Consider the following 20,436-nt stretch of genomic DNA (forward strand, 5'->3'; position numbering starts at 1 on the left):
TGGTAGTGTGACGTGGGCGACGCTGTTCCACCGCCGTGACTTCGCCACAGGTGCCCACTGGGTAACGAAAAGAGAATTAGCAGTTCTGGCACTTTCTGTGGCCAATGGACAATAGCTCCAAGTGCCCGCCATTAAAAAAAAATTTAAAAAAAGTGCTAAACTTATCGGTACTGAATTTTCTGGAATATATAGGTTGATTCATAGAAATGCAACTATAATGTTAGCATTTTTGAAACGTATATAATTGCAATATCATCAAATCTTCTACAAACTTAATATGATGCTAAGTTGAAGCTGATTCCCCTACTACTTGATCTTAATTAAGCTTCACTTGACTTATTCAGAAATATGGTTTAGTTTAATAATTTATTAAGGTTTCAACAAATTAATATCGTGTTATGGTTCGAGGTACCGATATTATTTCATTGTTCAACCGATGCTCATGAACATTTATTTTTTTCTACACTTATCCTCCTTTTTTGCGATAGTTAAGCCACATCAGTTTGTTAAATCATTGATGTAATGGACATTTTGGTTATAATAAACTTATCGATAAGAGAATGCAACAACTTAAAATTTGATTATTGGTATGTGAAACTTATCGATATTGTATTCTTTCGGAATATATAGATTGATTCATAGGAATGAAACTAAAATGTTGGGTATTAATTAGTACAATAGACATTTGGGTTATAATAAACTCATCGATAAGAGAACGCAACAACTTAAAATTAAATTATTAGTATTATAAACTTATCGATATTGCTTTTTTCGGAATATACAGATTGATTCATAGGAATTCGACTAAAATGTTGAGTATATATTAGTACAATAGAGTTTTTGGTTATAATAAACTTATCGATAAGAAAACGCAGGAACTTAAACTTTAATTATTAGTATAATAAACTTATTGACATTTTTTTTCGGAATGTATAGATTGATTCATAGGAATGCAACTGAAATGTTGGATATAAATTGATATAATAAACATTTTGGTTATAATGAACTTATCGATAAAAGAGCAAAACAACTTAAATTTAAATTATTGGTATAATAAACTTATCAATATTGCATTTTTCCAAAATATATAGCTTGATTCATAGGAATGCAACTAAAATGTTGTAAATTTTAGAGCGTATTTAACTGCAGTATCGAACAAATTTGCTACAAACTTGATATAATGTTTACGCACGCTTTGATTTTGCATTACTTCACCTGCTCAGAATTATAGTATAGTTTAATTATTAAGATAGCGGCAAATTTGTACCATGTTATAGCTCAAAGTACCGATATTATACTTAATTAGTGAACCGACTTTTATGAGATTGTATTCTTCCTACAACTTACACTCTTTTCTTGCTATAGTCAAATTGTAACAATCACATATAAAATGAAGTTTTATTATCTCCCCTTTTTCCATTCATAATGCGTAATAATTCACTCACCAAATGTCCAAATAGCGAGCTGGATTATTTTCACACAATAGGTAAAGACATAAAACGTATATAAAGCCGTATAAAAGCTTTATTTCCTAGAGATTGAAGAAGATAAAAAAGAAGCATTAGAGAACCAAAAAAATCTATTCTTTCTGAAAACTTGAACCTAAAACCCTCATATGAATTATGAAAAAAAAGAAGACCCACATATCTAATAGTAACATTATTCATGAAGAGGAAGGTTAGAGAGTTAAAATGACCCGCACAGTTTTCTCATAAAAATTCTGAAATTTCCACTCTTTTTAATCTTATTTTCCAGTGTGCTTTGTTTCTGCTTGAGTGTTTTTTAATTAGAGCAGGATATTTTAAACACTTTTTGCATTTCTAAGGTTAAATGATTTTTCTCGTTTGAATTATCGGAAGATATTTATAAGACATATTTTGAGATGCAGGAGGTGCTCAATCTTACGCATCCTTGATTAAATACGTTTTGTACAAGACTAAAACAATACTCAACGCGATTTTAAAAAATTAATAGCTATAATCAAGTTGATTGATAATCTACTAGTTGACTTTTAATTGTGTTTAAATTGGAATAAATTCCTTCATCTTCTACTTGTATTAAATGCTTAAGAAATTAATTTTTCTTCTTTGAATTATCGCAAAATGTTTAAAGAGCATATTTTAAAATGTAGAAGGTGCTCACTTTAAGGCATATTTTACTTAATGAAATATATTTTAGACATATTTGCAGCGTTACCTTAATCTATTTTGAACAATTAATGACAGTGCTTTTTTTCAAGCTGATTGATTATCCTCACTAATCGACATTCTTACATTTAATGTGCAATAAATTCCTTTATCTGCTTTTTGTATTTTATTCTCAAGAAATTAATTTTTCTTGTTTGAATCATCGCAAGGATTGTAAATATTATTATCTTATATTATTTCTTATGTGTATTGTATCTTACTGTAATTATAAATCTTATCTTCTTATATTATTTCTTATGTGCATCGTGTCTTACTGTAATTATAAATATTATTATCTTATATTATTTCTTACGCGTATCGTATCTTAGTAAGTGTAGTTATAAATATAATTATAAATTTTATTATCTCATATTATCTCTTATGTGTATCATATGTTACTGTAATTATAAATTTTAGTGTTACTGAGTAAACATGGTGGCGGCTAATTTACACCAAATAGTGAAAAGTTTTTGGTATTTTTTCGTCATGAATTGCCCTTATTTCTACACCACTTTAGTATGAAGTAAATGGGTTGAGGTGTAATAAAATCTTTTTACAGTGTACAGTTTTCTATTTTTAATAAAAGATAAAAGTTCTTTTTTGTATTTTATTTTTTTATTTTTACCATTCTAATTTTCTTTTTCAAGTTTGAAAAAAGATTAAAAAAAATTTTAAAAAAATGTTTTATGCCATATTTGACATGAATATAACAAAAAAGTATGATAAAAGTTTCCCGAAATAAATAAATAAAAATTATTCAAGCAAACAACCTTTATAGATTTGTTGTTCCTGTTTACTGAAGGACCATATTTTATCCAACTTCTGTAGAATGACTTTAAATATCAAAACGCTGTTTTAGATGACTTTATTTTTTTTTCTAGTTTCAAAAAATTCTATGAATATAATTTGTTTGTACATGTCAGATTCTTGTAGTATTTTTTTTTATACGAATCTAATTTATTTAAATAAATTCTTTTGACACTTTTCAGATGAATTTTCTTTTCCAAAATAACAAGAACACCGAATTCGAATCGCTTTGGAAAATAACAAGAAATAATCTAAACATAACTTCAGAAAGGTTTATTCTTATTATTTTGGTATCTCAATAACATATCCTGCTGCATTTTTAAGCGATGGAAGAAATGGAGAAAATTTAATAACAAATCTCAATACAAAAACTAGTGACTCAGGTTTTCTTCTCAATAATTGATATATTAAGCTATCTGAAATATATATATATTATTTTAGGTTATATATAATATTATATTATTGCTTATTATATATATATATATATATATATATATATATATATATATATATATATATATATATATATATATATATATATATATATATATATATATATATATATATATATATATATATATATATATATATATATATATATAATACGTTGCAAATAGGCTATTAATTATAATAATAGCATATTTACAAAGAAATTTATATGTTGAAGAATTCAAATAACTTTTTCAAAAAGTTGGTTTTAAAATGTGACAGTTGATTTGCCTTTCAAAATATCATAAATATAAGTCTAAAGGTAGTAAAGTAATAGCTTAAACAAAATGAATTACACTTTCAGTCAGTGTTCAACAAAAATAATTACATTTTTAAAATTAGGTTAAACAAAAAGGATTTAATAAACGAATTAAATTTTCAGTAATAAGTTAGTCAAAAGAATAAATTTATTTAATTTTAGGTTAAGCAAGTAATATAGAAAGAAATTAAAGTCAATTCTACTTTGATCAATAAAGAAAAAGATAAATAAATAGTTAAATTTAGATAATGAATTAATATTTTAAAAAGCTGTGTTAACATCAAGTATCGTCCACTGCAAGTTTCAAAATATGTATTTGTACTTGAGTGGATGAAAAAAAAGTATTTTATTAACGATTGAAATTTTGATCTAGATACATAAATATATAAAGGGACAATGTAAACTAACTGTAAGAATTAAAAAATAATTAAATTTCAGTGATAGATTGAACAAAAACATTTTTAGTTAGAGAGTTTAGTTAGAGAGTACAAAGAGAATTAAATTTCTAGCATTTGGTTAACAAGAAAAATATAAAGAAAAGAAACTTTAAATTCATAATAAATTTAACTCCTTTATTCTGATGTTCAAATTGAAAGTTTTTGATTCTGCTTAAATCACACTGTTGGAAATTTCTTGCAAAATAATGGTTAAATAACAATTTATTTAATTGTTATTTTACCATACACAATCAAAACAGTCAAATAACCAAACATAAGACGGTATTCAGACTGTTAACTTGTGAGAAAAACAGTTAATTAACTGCTTTCTCCTAATACGGTTATACAACCACAATTTTATCGCATAAACTGAGCCCAACAAATGAAGCCATTTAGTTCCGTACAGATAGGTACATATTACAGCCCAGCTAGCTAATATCTGTCACTCTCGTGGCTGACAGAACGAGGGTTCGGTTCACAGCGTTGACACCACGATATTTCCGCCATTCCCTTCAACACGTGAAGAGTTTCCAGTGTCCCGCACCCGCACACCCCAATTCTTAACCCTGGACTACTAAAAAACGAGACTCTCCTTTGCGCATTGAGGGCAGCATCATAAAGCTATTCAACACGAGATAGTCTTGCATTTTCATGCTAGTTGTAAATGGTTAAAAAACCGTAAAGTTTTGCAATCACGATTTTTAAGCATACTATTTGTAAACGGTTTTAAAACAGTTAAAGAAAAAAATGTTCTTTACCATAAACTTTACGGTTAATTAGATGAAAAGACTGCTGCCAATTATTTTACCTTAATTTTGGAATAAAAATTCCAGCAGTGCATTTGGAAGCAAAAATGCTAGCAATATAAATTTAGACTTCATAAAATAATAGCTCAGACAAAAAGAAATAAAATTTTAGTAGCAATCGTGAAGCAAAAAATAAATAAATAATTAAAAGTTAGTAATTCGAAGTAATAGGTTAAACCAAAAAAAAAAAATTATTACAAAAAATAACAATAAAAATTAGAAAGCTAAACAAAAAAGAATGGAATGAAAAAAATTTCTAACCGTTTCAATTCAAAGTTAGTAATTCAAAGTAATAGGTTAAACCAAAATAATAATAATAATAAAAAATAACAATAAAAATTGGAAAGTTAAGCAAAAGGGAATGGAATGAAAAAAATTTCAAACCGTTTCAATTCAAAGTAATAGGTTAAACCAAAATAATAATAATAATAAAAAATAACAATAAAAATTAGAAAGTTAAACAAAAAAGAATGAAATGAAAAAAATTTCAAATCAATTCAATTATAAAACAAGTGTAATTATCAAGTTTCGAAAACTAGTGAAAATATCGGAGTTAATGAAGTAAATCACACTAAAATTTGCATGCATAAAATAAAATAAAAAAACTATTTTGACATTTATCATGAAAAGTGAAACCAGGTTAAACTTACAGATCATGTACAACGCAAGATTGAGTGAGATATGAATGTCGTAATAAAACTAGTTTAATACAATTTAGGTCAAATCCACAAAGAACATAGGGGTGAGAGTTCATGCTTTGAAATAAACGCCTTGTTTTAATAGAGAAACGTTTTGTTTTTTAACAATGAATGTGATCTATTTGTTGAACGTCAAATAAAAAGTATCAACTCATTTAAGATATTTGTTTTGCTAAATATTATTGTCGTGAAATTTATCAAAGAAGGAATAAATATAATCGTTTTCTATAAAATCTGTAAAAGAATTACAAAAACTATTTTTTTCCTTATTGTGTTATTTTCTTATTATCAAATATTTTTTAATTGCTAGATAAATCTCATTTTTGTGCCATTTAAAACTAACTTTAAATGATAAAATATCAAATTTGAATGAAATAGGTGTAATAGCTTCTTCACTTCATCTTTCTTATTTTTATAGACTTAACTACACGCATTAATGAAATTGCTTTTAAAATAAGATAAGCTGAAAAAAAGTTAGCAATACTTCACAAAAGTGTTGATCCATATAACCCAATTTTGAAAATGAAAAAATAAATATTAAAGGCATAAATTCAATATATCAATCAATGTCCGGAATAAAATTGGCATTCGCACATAAACTCCCCCCCCCCCTCCATAAAATAAAAATAATAAAAAAACAAGACAGCTTTCTAGTATGTAAGGAATTAATTATTGTAAGGAATGTTTGAAAATCCCTTTTAACCTCAATTCATCCATTTCTTTTTATTTCATTTTATTTTTTTTATTATTGTTGGTCTTTAAATTCGGAACCTGGTTTCATTCCTTAAGATGTATTGTGAGTATTTAATATCTCATTTATAAGAAGATATGATAACTAAGAAAAGTTTTCAGTTATTAAACAGCACAAAATTTTACTTAGGAGAAATTAAGTCATAAAAAGGAAATCACACATAAGACGTCGCTTACAAAATAATTCTATTGAGTAGTACAATTAAAGATTACACCCAAAACACTTAATGATCAGATATTTTAGGTATTAAAGCACAATCTTATTCTTTGTTCAAATAGGGCCACTTAGAATATGTTTACGAATTGAGTATGCAGTTTAATCAATTATTATAATACATTCATTTTTTTCAATTTAAGTATGAATATTTGTGCATTTTTTTAACTATATATTTTCTATTTAAATATGCATTCCAGTTTTTTTTAAAATATATTTCATTCTTTCTTTCTTTCTTTTTTTTAATTTAAATGCATCCCCTTCCCCAATAAAATTGGAATTGAACTGAAATAAGGTAATTGGTAATACGTTTTTCTCCGTTTACAAAATATACCTTAAATACAGCATGTAAGAGTATTATTCTTAGAATTCTTACAAGCAATAAAATGTAAAAGAATCTCACAGCTAAAACATGTTTCTTGTACTCATACAGCGACAATAACGGCGAATGCAAATAATTCTGCAAAGATATGAAACAATGCATAAATAATACATCATATACTGCTGTCGCACGTACAAGTTTCATAACTTGGTTACTCTATTTCTTTTATATTTCAATGCCTGTAAGAATAATAATTTTGCTGTCTTTTTCGTCTAAATAGCAATAGCTATTCAGCAGAAGTTTAATGTACTCAAAAGATTTTCTCTGTTTTTATATAATAGCTCCCCTGATTTCAATTCTTCGTAAAACAATTTTTTTTTACAAAAATGCGGAAAATAAAAAATGTTAAAGGAAGTTAATACAATCAATACATACAAGATTAATTTTTAACATTTAAAGATTAATTTACATTAAAGATTGATTTACATTTAAAGATTAATTTTTATTTTTAATATGTTACAGGCTTAAGCGATTAAAGTTCTACTTACAATATATTTGGTACGTATGTTACGGATAAAGTAAAAATGAAAGATAAAGCTAGAAGTAAACTTAAACCTAGGTTTAACCAGTTTAAGTTTAACGTAGACTATAATTGATTAAAACTATTTTTAGCAGATTAAAGGTACAAGCGTTAGATGCTTGTAGGATTTTATTCCACTAAAATTTGTAATCCCCATTTTAAAAGAATCTAAGCCAGGTCTAACTTTTATTCTTAACTATTATTCATAATATCTATTCACTCAAAGTGCTAGCAGGGGTCTGTTTAGAAGAAATTTGGGTCCATTAACGGACCCTTCACAAAATCTTTTAACTTAAAAACGGACCCTTCACAAAATCTTTTAACTTAAAAACAGACCCTTCACAAAATCTTTTAACTTAAAAACGGACCCTTCACAAAATAATTTATCTATCAAAATAATTTTGTCTTCGGCAGACGCTTCTTCCTTTATTCGTCTGAAATGAATATTCTGCGTTCAGCAGTATAGGCTAAATACCAAATATTTGTGTGTTGCATCTCTAATTTAGTAGCAGCAATTGCTGTTTAGTTTTTAAAATTTAAATTTTTATTATTATAAATTTACAGTGTTGAGCCTAATCTTGTACCGATTTACAATTTAAAAACTTCTTGAAAAAGTTTTTTGCAATAGCAGGACCGTATTTGCACAAATTCATAAAAGCAGGACTCTGGTTGAAAGAATATGACTCAACGTTTATTTTATATTCACAAATTACGAGTAATTTTTTCACAACTTTGCAAAAACGGACCTTTCACAAAATGTCTGGACAAACCCCTGGCTAGTTTAAATACACTCGAATAATTCTTCGATTTCTACAAGTAAAAACAGAAAAGTTAGTTCAAAGTGTAAAAAAGATGCTTCCGAGCAATAAAGCTCGAATTTGCAAAGGGAAAGCTTAAACTTAATAAGGAAACGCTCAAACTTACAAAGGAACTAAATTCTGAATGTTTCAATATTGTAAGAGACATGAAACGATAATAATAAAATTATGAATCAATATGACTCAGTGAGAAGAGGCAACCACATTAATAAGACCACATTTATGAATGTATAAGGTATATATGTTTATTGAGAATACTATTTCCAAGACCATGACGTCACGACTAACTTTATGTTCCCATTTTTAATATTTAATGTTATTCAATAAGGTCATAGCTTTTTATATATTTAATATATAAGATAGTGACATAAAAAATGCGAAATAAGAACATTATATAAAAAATAATCTTTTTTCATCTCTTCTTACATTTCTTGAAATTGAAAATGATTAATAAATGTGAATCATATTTTAATTTTTTAAACGAAAAAACTTTCAGATAAAAGATTTTTAAACCAAAGGAAAATAGTTTTGTTGTTATGAATTTCTTATAAAAATTATTTTATTTTTATACTAATATCTTGTAAGAAATTTAAAAAAAACTCCTTTAGCAAAATTCGTTATATATTAGGTAGTATAATTTTATGTTTTTGCATTTAGTTAGAAAAAAAATTATCTTGGAGAAATTTTTATAAATATTTTCCTGCTAAATAGGATTAAGTGATTAGGATTTAAGATTTTTTTAAGGATTTAGGACGGTGTTCAACACGGTAAATATTATTTTTTGCAATAAATATTTGTTACTTTTTTAATCAATGCAGATCAGAAAACAAATTTTGAGCAGTAATAAAATCTCAACTTGAAAGCTTAAAATATAGATAAATTTATTTTTGCAACAAAATTTCAGAGTAATGCATATTACCTTTATTTAATATAAAAATTTAAAATATTACTATAACATAAAGTAGTTTTTGTAAAATACGTTCCAAATTACAGATAACAGGAAAAAAAATCTCTAAATCTCATAAAAAATGCATTTTTTTACTTTAATTTAAGTTTCATTTGTTACACAAAAAAGCAGCAAACAATGTTTAATAAACATTGTGCATTAAAAAAATGAGGTAAACATAATTAATAAAATTTGCATTAGAAGCAGTTAATAAATATCAGGGGGAAGGAAATTTAAAAAAAAAAACTATGCCATTTAAAAAAAATAGTAATGGGCGTCAAACATGGTTGATTGCGTAACTAAAATTATTCGCGTGCATTCACACGACTGGTTGCAATATTTGTCAACTAAGCTACGATAAAGTGTTGATAACCAAGCAGCTACATATCCTTCCCTCCCGTTTGTAACGCGCAATAGACAGATCTAAAATAAAGGACTGTTTCCTTTCTATTCCATTCAGTGATGGAGTTTGAGTCAATCACAAATAGCATACAAAGACATTAACAAAGCTTAGAAAGGCTATCTAATTAAACGCATCGGGTAACTTTTTTGTAGTGTCATCCTTTTGTACGACAACGTTAGACCATACATATGAAAAATATTGAAGGATGTTTTGCAGAAATTCAAACGGGAAGTCCTCATCATCCTTCTTATAGTACAGATCTGTCCCCAAGGAGCATTTTCCACATCTAGGTGATTTTAAGAAAACACCTTAAAGACAATTGAATTCAAGTGGACGGCGTAGTTAAGTTATGCAAGCGGAATTAGTTTAATAGCAGATAACATTTTTGTACAGTCGTGGTGGCTCAGGGAATAGAGCATTCACCCTCCAATGAGGTAAAACGGTTCGGTAGGGTTCGAATCCTATCGATGGCAGATTGAAACGAATCCTGCAACTGGCTCATACCGACCGCAGGCAGACGTAAAAATATCCTCAGTGGTAGACAGATAATGGATTAGTGTTCCCTTGCTGTAAGGCTCACCCTGGTAGATTTTTGTAGTTTTCCTCTCCACGAAACGCAAATGCAGGTTAGTTCCCTCAAAAAGTCCATTGAGAAGGCAAATTTCTCCCTATTCTTGATTCCGGCGTTCCCTAGTATACTGGATTGGTTTCAAAATCCCAAGGCTACGGTGTTAATTGTCGTAATACGGTAATACGTATTACGGTAATACGTATTACGGTAATACGGTATTAGTCGTCGTAAACCCAAAATTGGGTCGGCTGTTTAGCACCGGTAATAAAAAAAAATATTTTTTGTATGAGCATCGTAAGACCATTGTCTGGAATTTCATTGAATAAACTATGTGAAAAAGTTTTGTTAATTTAATGGTGGTACCTTATACTAAGAATTGAAAAGAAAAAAGAATATTCCGATATTTCTCATCTTAATGATGTCGGTGCCTTTAGGAAACTAGTGATTCCTTTTTAAAGTATACGATAATCCATCCTTCATAGAAATATTTAATTATGAATAAAAATTATTAACAGTAATAAAATTAATAATAATAATGAAATTAATAATAATAATAATAATTAATTAATAATAAAAATTTTAAATTCTTAATTACTGCCTACTATTGCTGCAAACTAATCTGTTCTTCAAAACATGGCGCTACTTAATCAATATTATAGTTTAAACTTTTATTAACACACATTTGCAACTGAATTGCAACAAAAATTTCGACCACTTTCTGACTGATTAGAACACCCAAATCTGTATTTGTGTACTGCGCTTAACGACAGTTCAAGTTTCAATTATTACCTGTTAATTACAAGCAGATTTTGAAGTCATGATATCTCCAAAGTAAATACCTCAGTATTTTGACAACTTTCCGACTAACTAGAGAGTTTAAATTTCATCAAGAGTTTTTTGCCTGAGAAGTCAGGGTGAATTCTTAATAACTGCGAGCAAAATTTTTAGTCATATTATCGTCAATTCGAATTTAAACCTTTTTAAGGCACAAACAAACCAACAGAACCAAACAAAATGTAAGAGTAGCATAAAAATAAAATAAAAAGTTTTATAACTATGTTTTTCAAAGCATTCAAAAGGAGGCTTTTTTTTTGGTGTCATGACTTTAGTAATAAACTTCTTTCAACAACTTCTTTCCTTCCTCATCTTTCAAAAGTAATGTGCTGTACATTTTTCGTTTTAAGTTGTACAAAAATAAAACCATTATCTTCTTTCTAATTCACTTGGAAAAGGTAGTTTTCAAAATTTTCCTTTTTTCACTATTTTTTTTTTCAAACTGGGAACAATTGCACAATTTTTGAATCATAGAAATACGGCGCAGTCTTTGGATCGTTTTATATATTACAGATTTTAAACTTTTGCAAATGCACTTTTAGGCGAAGAATTTTGCAAGCAACTATAGCTTGTTTTACTTGATTGAAAAACGTCATTCTAATCAAAATATATAGCTTGGAAATAACAGTCAACATGCTTCAAGCGCTCAAAAATAGACGTCCATTTTCAAGACTTGCCAGACTTAACATAGAAGATGCAAAAGCATGTATTTTTCAAATTACTTTTGCTTCTTAGCATTCACGTCTAGTATATCTTGAAAATTGGCTCCTATTTTTGAGCTCTTGAAATGGGTTCTAAATATAGCTTTTTTTAAAGTTAATTTAAATATAGCCTTTGTTTTACAGATAAAAACATAAAGACAAAGTTACTTAAGGATTTTGGCTGTGTATCAATTCACCATTCGCTCTACATTTTTTTATTGTTTTTTCAAGCTCGCATAAGGAAATTTGCTTTAGAAATAATTCGAAGCATATACGTTTTGTATTTTATCCTTAATCTTTAAATTAACTTTTACATTTATTTTATTATATTCTTTAAACTAATTTCTTTTTCACAAATGCATCTTAAGATTTTCGGAAGATTTCAAAATCTTTTAACTTTTATTTATGAATTGGTAAGTTTTCATAATTATACAAGTAATATCAGCACCATATATCAATTTTATAGATGAGTAAATCTTTTCAAAATTCCATTTTTTCCTAAAATGAAACTTAAAACGAAAAAGGATAAAATATAGAAGTCAAACGAAAACACATATCTTCTTTACATTGCATCATTTAGAATCAACAGTACGAGAAAACTAAGCGCGCATACTAAATAAGTTCAAAATTTCCATAAAATATGGAAATTTCGTTCTATAACCCCATAAGTACTTCTGTTTGTATACGCTAAGACACTTTAATCATATTAAACTCTGGCATTGTTTAACAATTTTGCGAGTTGAAACACTTTCTAGGCGTAAAAAAAGTTATTCTCGAGACAGTTTTCTTTTATATAATGAAATAAGAATTTTTGAAGAAATAAAAAGGAAAATAAATTGTGCCTTATCGTTTTATTTATAATTATTATTACTAATATCTTAGAAGCGAGAAGAGTATGCGAGAAATTTAACAGCAAATTTAGAATTTGAAAATTTAATAATTATTTCACGATTCAACTTGCTTACCTAAAGTACTTTAAATAATATAATTGCAAAAATAAAATATTCGTAAAACTAAATATTATATTATATTAAAAAAGTAATTTTTCAAGTTTTAATCCCAAAACAAAATAATACAGCTGAACTGCATATAAAAGCTCCAATAGATGGATCTTAGAATTGTTGTCGTGAAATACTTGCGTTTCCTGCCTTTAAAAAAATTTATTATTAATTAAAAATTTCAGATGTTTAGAAACAAAATTTGCTCTAAGAACAAACTTTAACACATTAATTATAAATATTTTAAAACTTAAAATTATTATTTTTATTCTCTAATAATATGCAATTTAAGTAAATAATTTTAGAATTTCAAATGAAAAAAATGTAAGAAATTTTTTTTTCGAAATAATACTTAAGTTATGTTTTCTGCAGAAATAAATACATTTCTCTTAAATTCTAAGGTATCTGCATTTTAATAACATCAGAATTGTTATTTATTATGTTGTTATTCAAGCCTAGGTCACTTAAGTTGTTGTAAAAATAGTTTCTAAATCACATACTAATTAAACCACTCATTAGCTTTAATACAACCCTTTTGTACACGAAGAAAAAATTTCGGTAAAATTGCCCTACTGCATGGAAACAAATTCTGGCTAAAAAATATATATATATACGTTATTTAAACTATTCATTTAGCAACGGTTTCCGTTCATATTTTGACGGTTTTGTAGAAATTCTGACTTTTAAAATTATAATTATTAACAAACAGATAGTAAAAAGTGCAAAACTAAAAAGTAAATTTAAACAAATAAATGGTTATTACACCTTCTGAGGTACCATAAAAAAACTCCACATTTTGGAAACTTTTTAAAGCCATATTTTATTGTTAATTTTATTAAAATCATTATCAGAGCCATTCGGTAAAAATTACGAAACTTTTTGGTATTCTTACAGAGCAGCAAAAGCTGTAAATTTTACCACATCCTGGTAGTTTTGACCACTCTTTTATTTTCTCAGTGTTGTTTTTAATTAATCACCAAAAGTACGCAATACAAAAATGAATGCAATTTAATTTCGTATGCTTTTAATTTAAAAGTATTTATGCAGGGCCTGGACTAGGCGTTCCCCACCTCGCCGAATGCGATAAAACCATAAATTTGGCGAATAAAATTGTGTTTTCGCGAAAGTATTGGCGGGAATGATTTTTTTAACTCGAAAGGAAAATACATTATTAACTCGATCCTCAAAATTACGTCAAAATGACTTTTTCTAACCAAATCAGTATTTTTTACTCGATATAATGATTTTTGATAGATGCATGACCAATTAAAATCGGCTCCAAATAATATAAGTCTGAAACAAAGTACCGTAAAATAGTTTTCTATGGGAAAAAAATTGTTGAGATTTGCATTTGGCGAAGATTTTTGAAAGTTGGCGAATACATTTGATATTTAACTAATTTACTAGCTAATAGTTTGAAATCCTCAGCGTGGACCCTGTTTATGCATGCGTAACTTATATTATTATTTCACTCATTTCTGGTTCAAAGCTTGGTTGTAAAAAGGGCAAAAGTAGCTTTTTTGCTCGTTGTCCAAAAACGAAAATTTTGAAAGCAAATTTTTTCACTTTGCTTCATATAATCATCTGCACTGTTTCAAATTCTATGTATTTTACAGCAAATGATGCCTGCATCGTGACTGTTTTTAACAGCTGTAAAATTTACAAACTTGACATTTTGAACAATACTGTAAATATTACAATAGACTAATGTAAATTTCACAACATGCTGTTACTGATAGTACCCAATATTGTCAGAAACAAACATTATGGAATGAACAGCAGTGTGCTGCAATATCTACTGCACTATCAGTAACAGCTTTGTGAAATTTACCTCAGTTTTGCAATTTTTTATGTAAAAAATATGGGATCATGGGAATTTTCATTGTATTTCGGAGGTTATTAAAAGCGATTTGAATATGAGTGGATAGGGAATTTTGCTCTAACAAACCATTAAAATGCTCCAAATGTGTAGGTTTATTATTACTTCTGAAAAAGTGTCTAAGTGGTAAGACAAAATTCTCTATTTTCTACTAATTACGTTTGAAAATAAGTCACTTTTCTTTCATTAAAAATATAATTATGCGAGAGCTTATTACTTGCAAAAACTAAAAAATATGGATTAATTGAAATTAAGGAGTAACAAATGTTTAATTTCTTTTTAGTTTATGTTACCTCGTTCGACAGCTTTTCATTTTTATTTTGGCACAAGACAAAGCAGGGATGGGCAAACTTTTTCGGTCGAGGGCCAAAAATCGAAGAAAAAAAATTTGGTGGGCTAAGTAAAAACTACACAAATTAAGAAAAAACGCTATACAAGTTTTAATTTAAATATTTAATGTGATGAATGAAATTACGATTTCATTTTTAAAAGTTCCTTTTATTGAGGTTCCAAGTGAGATGTATTTATTTTAAGGAAAGAGGCTAAATGTTTGTCTGCTAGTCAACTTCTGAAATAATTTTTTCTTAGGTTCATAGTTGAAAACACTTGTTCGCATATATAAGATGAAGAAAACATAGCACTGATTTTCTGAGCATGAGATATTAAATTTGAGAAACTAGCTATTGGTAATGATTTGTAAAACTCAAACTATGGCGTATTTAGAAACAACTGCTTCAATCTACGGCTTTTCTATAAAGAACTCCTGCTTTCAGAATTTTACCAATTGAAGCTGTCTGTGCTAGCTATTTACATCAATTTATGTTTTTGTAGAACAAAAATAGAGAAAGTAAAAACGTCATCAGTACTTTGTTAAAAAAGAAAGAACAAAAATATCTTTAAGGAAAGTAGACAAGAAAAATGATGTTTATTGTTTATATTCGTCATGGATCAATTAAAATTCTATCCGCGGGCCGGATAAAACCTTCCGGCCGGCCACAGTTTGCCCGCGGGCCATAGTTTGCCCATCCCTGAGACAATGAATATATAGTTTATTATATAATTGTTGCATTTTAGTACTTGATATTGAGAGAGTTTATTTATTTTATTTTAGATGTATGCTTAAAAACTAAATAAACTATTTAATTTTATTTTATTTCCTGTATTTGATTATGTCAACTATTCATTGTAATTCACTTGAGGGTAAAGAGGTAAAATAAAATGGCGTCACAGAGTTGGAGTTCGAATCTTAAATGTTTTAAGAAAAACTCAAAACGTAATTTTAAAGTTACAAAGAAAATTTATTTAGAAAAGTTGAAATATTTCAAATAAAACAAGAATAACTAAAAAATTGAGCCACGTAATAAATGCAAAGGGGTTTATATATTTTTGAAATAAAAATGATTTATATTTTTTCGAAACATGATATACTAGCATAAGTAAATAAATGATCAAAGGAATTCCGAAGGAATTAAAATTCATATTTTATTCATTCATTTGTAATGATTTTATTTAAAGTTTTCAAAGTTGATAATTTTTAACTTCTGAATATTTAATTCAAAAGTTATTAAGAATTATACTAAAATTAAAATTCTTTACAAACAAAATTTTAAAACGAATAAATGTAAAAGTGCTAAAACTGCCGAATAAATGTTAAGACTATATTTATAAATTCTGCCTTGTAGTACTTCTCATATTTATTCTTACATCAGACAATGCAAAACGCAAAACAAAAATAAGCATAAAATACAAAACGGAAAAGCAAATGTCTTGCATATCTTTCGTTAAATAGTACAATGAAGTATAATTTCTCAGTTTCATCTGAAAGCATTGTCATGAAATATTAAAGTACGTGAATTTTAATTTTGAAAGTGAATTTTAAAATCAAACAATCGACGCGAAATCTTATCAATTTATTCCAGGTCCTTAAATATGAATGACTTTCCGAAATTGAATGCAACATTTATCTTTACTTAATGCTTATTCGAAATAATAAATATGATAATGCTGAAAATGATGACAGAAGTACAAAGTATCATTTAATCTTCAAAAATATCTCTGCATCTTTGTTTGATAAGTAATATTTTTTTCTTAGATTCATGTATAGTAAATTTCGTATTTTAATTAATGTAAACGTAACAAAAATTTTGCATTAGAATATTAAGTATAAATATGCTTTTCCCTCCCTTACTTGTTTTCTCAAAATGCAAATTCTTGCTCTTTCGAAGCATTTTTTTTAAAAAAAACACTTAATATATTGGAATAAAATATGACTAAATCTTAGTACGTATATAAAACTATAAATTTGATCTAAATTATAACAGTTTTAAAAAAGAAAATATTAATTTATGCTGCATTTATTTTATAAACAACTAAATAATAAAATAGTTTTCAATTTTTGTTTTTTAAAAAAATTAGGTTTACTATAAAGCAAAAAATTACTCTAAAATAATCTTAAATTAAGTAACAAGAGTTTAAAAAATTTTTCACGAAGTATACCCTTAAGTTAGCTTGCACATAAAGCTACACAATTAATTTAAAAAATAATAGGTTTTTGAAGAAAAAAAATTTTTTTTCTATAATATTTTTAATTATTGAAGCCTACAGATTTCGTTATTTATTTCGCAGCAAAGAAATTTTAGGACATTTTTTCAATTTTCCGTCTCTTTTTATACTTCATAAAAAAATTCTTTTCAAACAAGTTTAAATAAAGTAAAAAAAATCAAAAAGTTTGTTCCAAAGTATACCTGTGAGTCACTTTTAGAAAAAGTATAACTCTCATTCAAGTATAACCCAGTTTTTAAATAATATATTTTATCAGTAATTAATTTTGCAGAGATTTTGTACTTTAATCTGTACTATTTGCATTTTGAATTTATATGCGTAGAAGAACGGAGAAGCTACGTCAATCAGTTTAAATTTTGGGAATTTTTTCCATAGAACAATATTTTACTAAATTTTTCCGTTATAGATAAATTGAATAAAATATATCATCCTCTCAAACCTAAAAGAATAAATAAAAAGGTAAAAATATTTACCTCATCCTGAATATCTTCCAAAAACATTTCATCACTTAATTTGGTAGATGATTTTTTACCGTTCCTGTAAACTCCATGTTCGTTGTATTTTCCAAAAGTGTGCAGTTCCGTCAAACTGCGGTGATGATGCCTGTCATAATCATTCAAGATTTCGTTCATGTGAGGTGATACACATGCTACAGTAGTTCTTCGTCCCCTTTTTTCACTATTTTGAGACATAGTATTTGGCGGTGTTTGAAGAAAATGCAATCGCTTATTAACATCTACCGCCAAAGAAGATGGCAGATAATCTTTGTTACTACTGTAGTTAATTTCTTGGTTATCTACTCTATCTATTGGATGCACCGATGAGCTATTGTTTCTCATTTTATTCTACAATGTTTTCCATGTAGAAGCTAAACAAATTCTAAACTATCACAGACTAGCTAAAAAGCTATAAGTTAAAATCTTGTACTTTTCTCAATCTTCAACTATTTTTCACTAATTAAGAAAGATTCAAACACTCTTCCCATAACTAGTAAACTATGTAATCAGAACTTCTTGATGTAAAATTCAAATGCCTAATATACAGAAACTTTTAATTAATTATCAGTTATATTGTTTTTTTTATGAGGAAATCCGGTTTATATGCAAATAGCTTATGGCTTATTAGTAATGTATAATGTATAATCCATAATAAATTTCTTCTATTTCAATGATAAGCTGTCTAGTTCCTATGAAGTTTTAACTTGTATCGTCTTTCTACGGTTGCATTTGGCACGATTAACACTTTAATAGAAATCGTTGTAGAATTTTATCACAAATAGGTTATGCAGCCCTTTATTTAGCATTTACAAATTATCATATGAAAATGAAGTTATAATAGTTATTTAGAGTATAAATTTTTTTAAACTTTTTTTAAGCAAAAAATAATAAATTCAACTTTTTTAGAACTATTTCATTATTAGTAGTCTGAACTTTTTTTCGAATAATTCCTCGAACAGAATAAGTCTCTAAACTTAATTTACCAGAACTTTCATTTATATATTATTAAACTCAACTTTCTTAGCATATATTCTCTGATAGTATTGTGACACTAAATTTTCTTTAACATAAACTCTTCAACAGTATTATGAAATTCAAGCTTCTACAGTTGAAATATTTTTAAATGTAAGATAAAAATTTTAGAAACAAACTCGGCGAGTTTTAATTCATAGGAATTATCATTCACACCAAAATATGGAGATCAAAGAAAATATGCTCAAAGTTTTATGCAATCTAGTCCATAAAAATGTTACTACTAGAATATTTATGATTTTAACTATTTTCAAAAATTAAACTTGATTATTAGTGCAATACTACTCTATAAGAAAAAAATTTAAAAAATAACTAGTTCATCTTACTTCTTGACGCTCATACATATTTTTTTTATCTAAAATTAACTAACCATTTTCAGATTAGTTTTCAGCATAAAAATCATTTTTAATAAATGACGTATTCCTTTAAATGAAGTTTCAAGTGTTAAATTTATAACATCCATGTTAATTTGATGCACGAATTAAAAAAACAGTCACTTTAAACTAAAATATTGTCCTTCATTTCACATTAAATAGAATGAATGAGTTTTAAATTAGTTAAATGTCAGTTAAAATCACAATGTAGAGAACTTTACTATTCTCCAATAAGACTATTTTTAGAGAAAATAATGCACTTTAAATGCAGCTGAAATGCTTCATTTCTTATGTTAAATAACTTGATAAAATTCATTAATTCTAAATGAGCTGAGCGTCAGTTAAAATTACAGTTCGCAGAATAACAGTATTCTTTTCTTTCTTTAACAAGCAGACGATTTTTTAAAGCAAACGATATTTTTTAAATCCATCAAACGATTCAGAAATAAAGAAATTTTTATAACTTGAAAAGCATCACACATTCTCACTAACTGTCATTCCCTTGAAAAGAGGGAATAAAATAAAGTCAAAATAGTCAGAAAAGTAATGAAAGGAACTCACAAAAATATTCCTTTGATTAAAATGTCAACATTTAACAATCGTTCTCTTATACACGTGTTTCGAAAATCAACTTTTATAGGTTGTTTTTAATCTCTTCATCTCCAGGAAGAACTTCATCTCCACCTCATCTATTCGCTTTTCATCAGCTTCTGAAAGTCCTCCTCTCTCCTTGAGTTTCGTTTTGCCCTCGTAATGCGCGCGCACGATCGATGTTTACGTAAATGTATGACATCTTGTGGCGGCAAAGCATTTCTGTAGTTCACAACTCACTGGCGTGAAACTGAATAGCATATTTTTTTTAAATTTTTTTATGAAAAGTATGCTGCGCTACGAATTAGTCAAGCACTGTTTTCAATAATTTTAATTTTTCCAAGTGAAATAATCCGCAATTTATTCAGTTAAATTTTTTTATAAAAGGGGTTTTCAGCACAAAAACCATGTTTCACGAGGGTTCACATTTTGTTCACATACATTGGACTGCATGTACACAATATGCTTATTATACGTGCTCAAAATACACAAAATTTTATGAAAACATTGTTTCATAAAGTCTTAATATTTTTTCTTATTGTTTCCTAATTTATTATTTTTCATTTTTTTTTATTCATACATTAAATTAAATTTAAATACAGCAAAACAAGCTGCGTTTGTCTATCTGCGTCAGTTGATTATTCTATTCAACTATTCTATTCATTATTCTATTTGACAAATT

The 20,436-nt window shown here is 27.1% G+C and overlaps 1 protein-coding gene across 4 annotated transcripts in view; it reads right to left on the bottom strand.

Moving 5' to 3' along the window:
• Window positions 1–20,436, bottom strand: part of LOC107442862 (anoctamin-4) — a 346,119-nt gene that overhangs the window by 226,106 nt on the left and 99,577 nt on the right. For 2 of the 4 annotated variants that reach the window (XM_071181277.2, XM_071181275.2), the window contains exon 1: window positions 17,734–19,883. The exons of 1 other annotated variant lie outside the window; for it this stretch is intronic. In XM_071181277.2, coding sequence (XP_071037378.2) covers window positions 17,734–18,099 — 366 coding nt within the window. In that variant the 5' untranslated portion in view covers window positions 18,100–19,883. Of the gene's footprint in view, window positions 1–17,733; window positions 19,889–20,436 lie in introns of those variants that run through there. One more of the 4 variants, XM_071181276.2, reaches the window with a different exon arrangement.

The sequence above is a fragment of the Parasteatoda tepidariorum genome, chromosome 8 (genome assembly GCF_982258835.1).
Source record: "Parasteatoda tepidariorum strain Cologne lab strain chromosome 8, Ptep-v5.0, whole genome shotgun sequence".
NCBI lineage: Eukaryota > Metazoa > Arthropoda > Arachnida > Araneae > Theridiidae > Parasteatoda > Parasteatoda tepidariorum.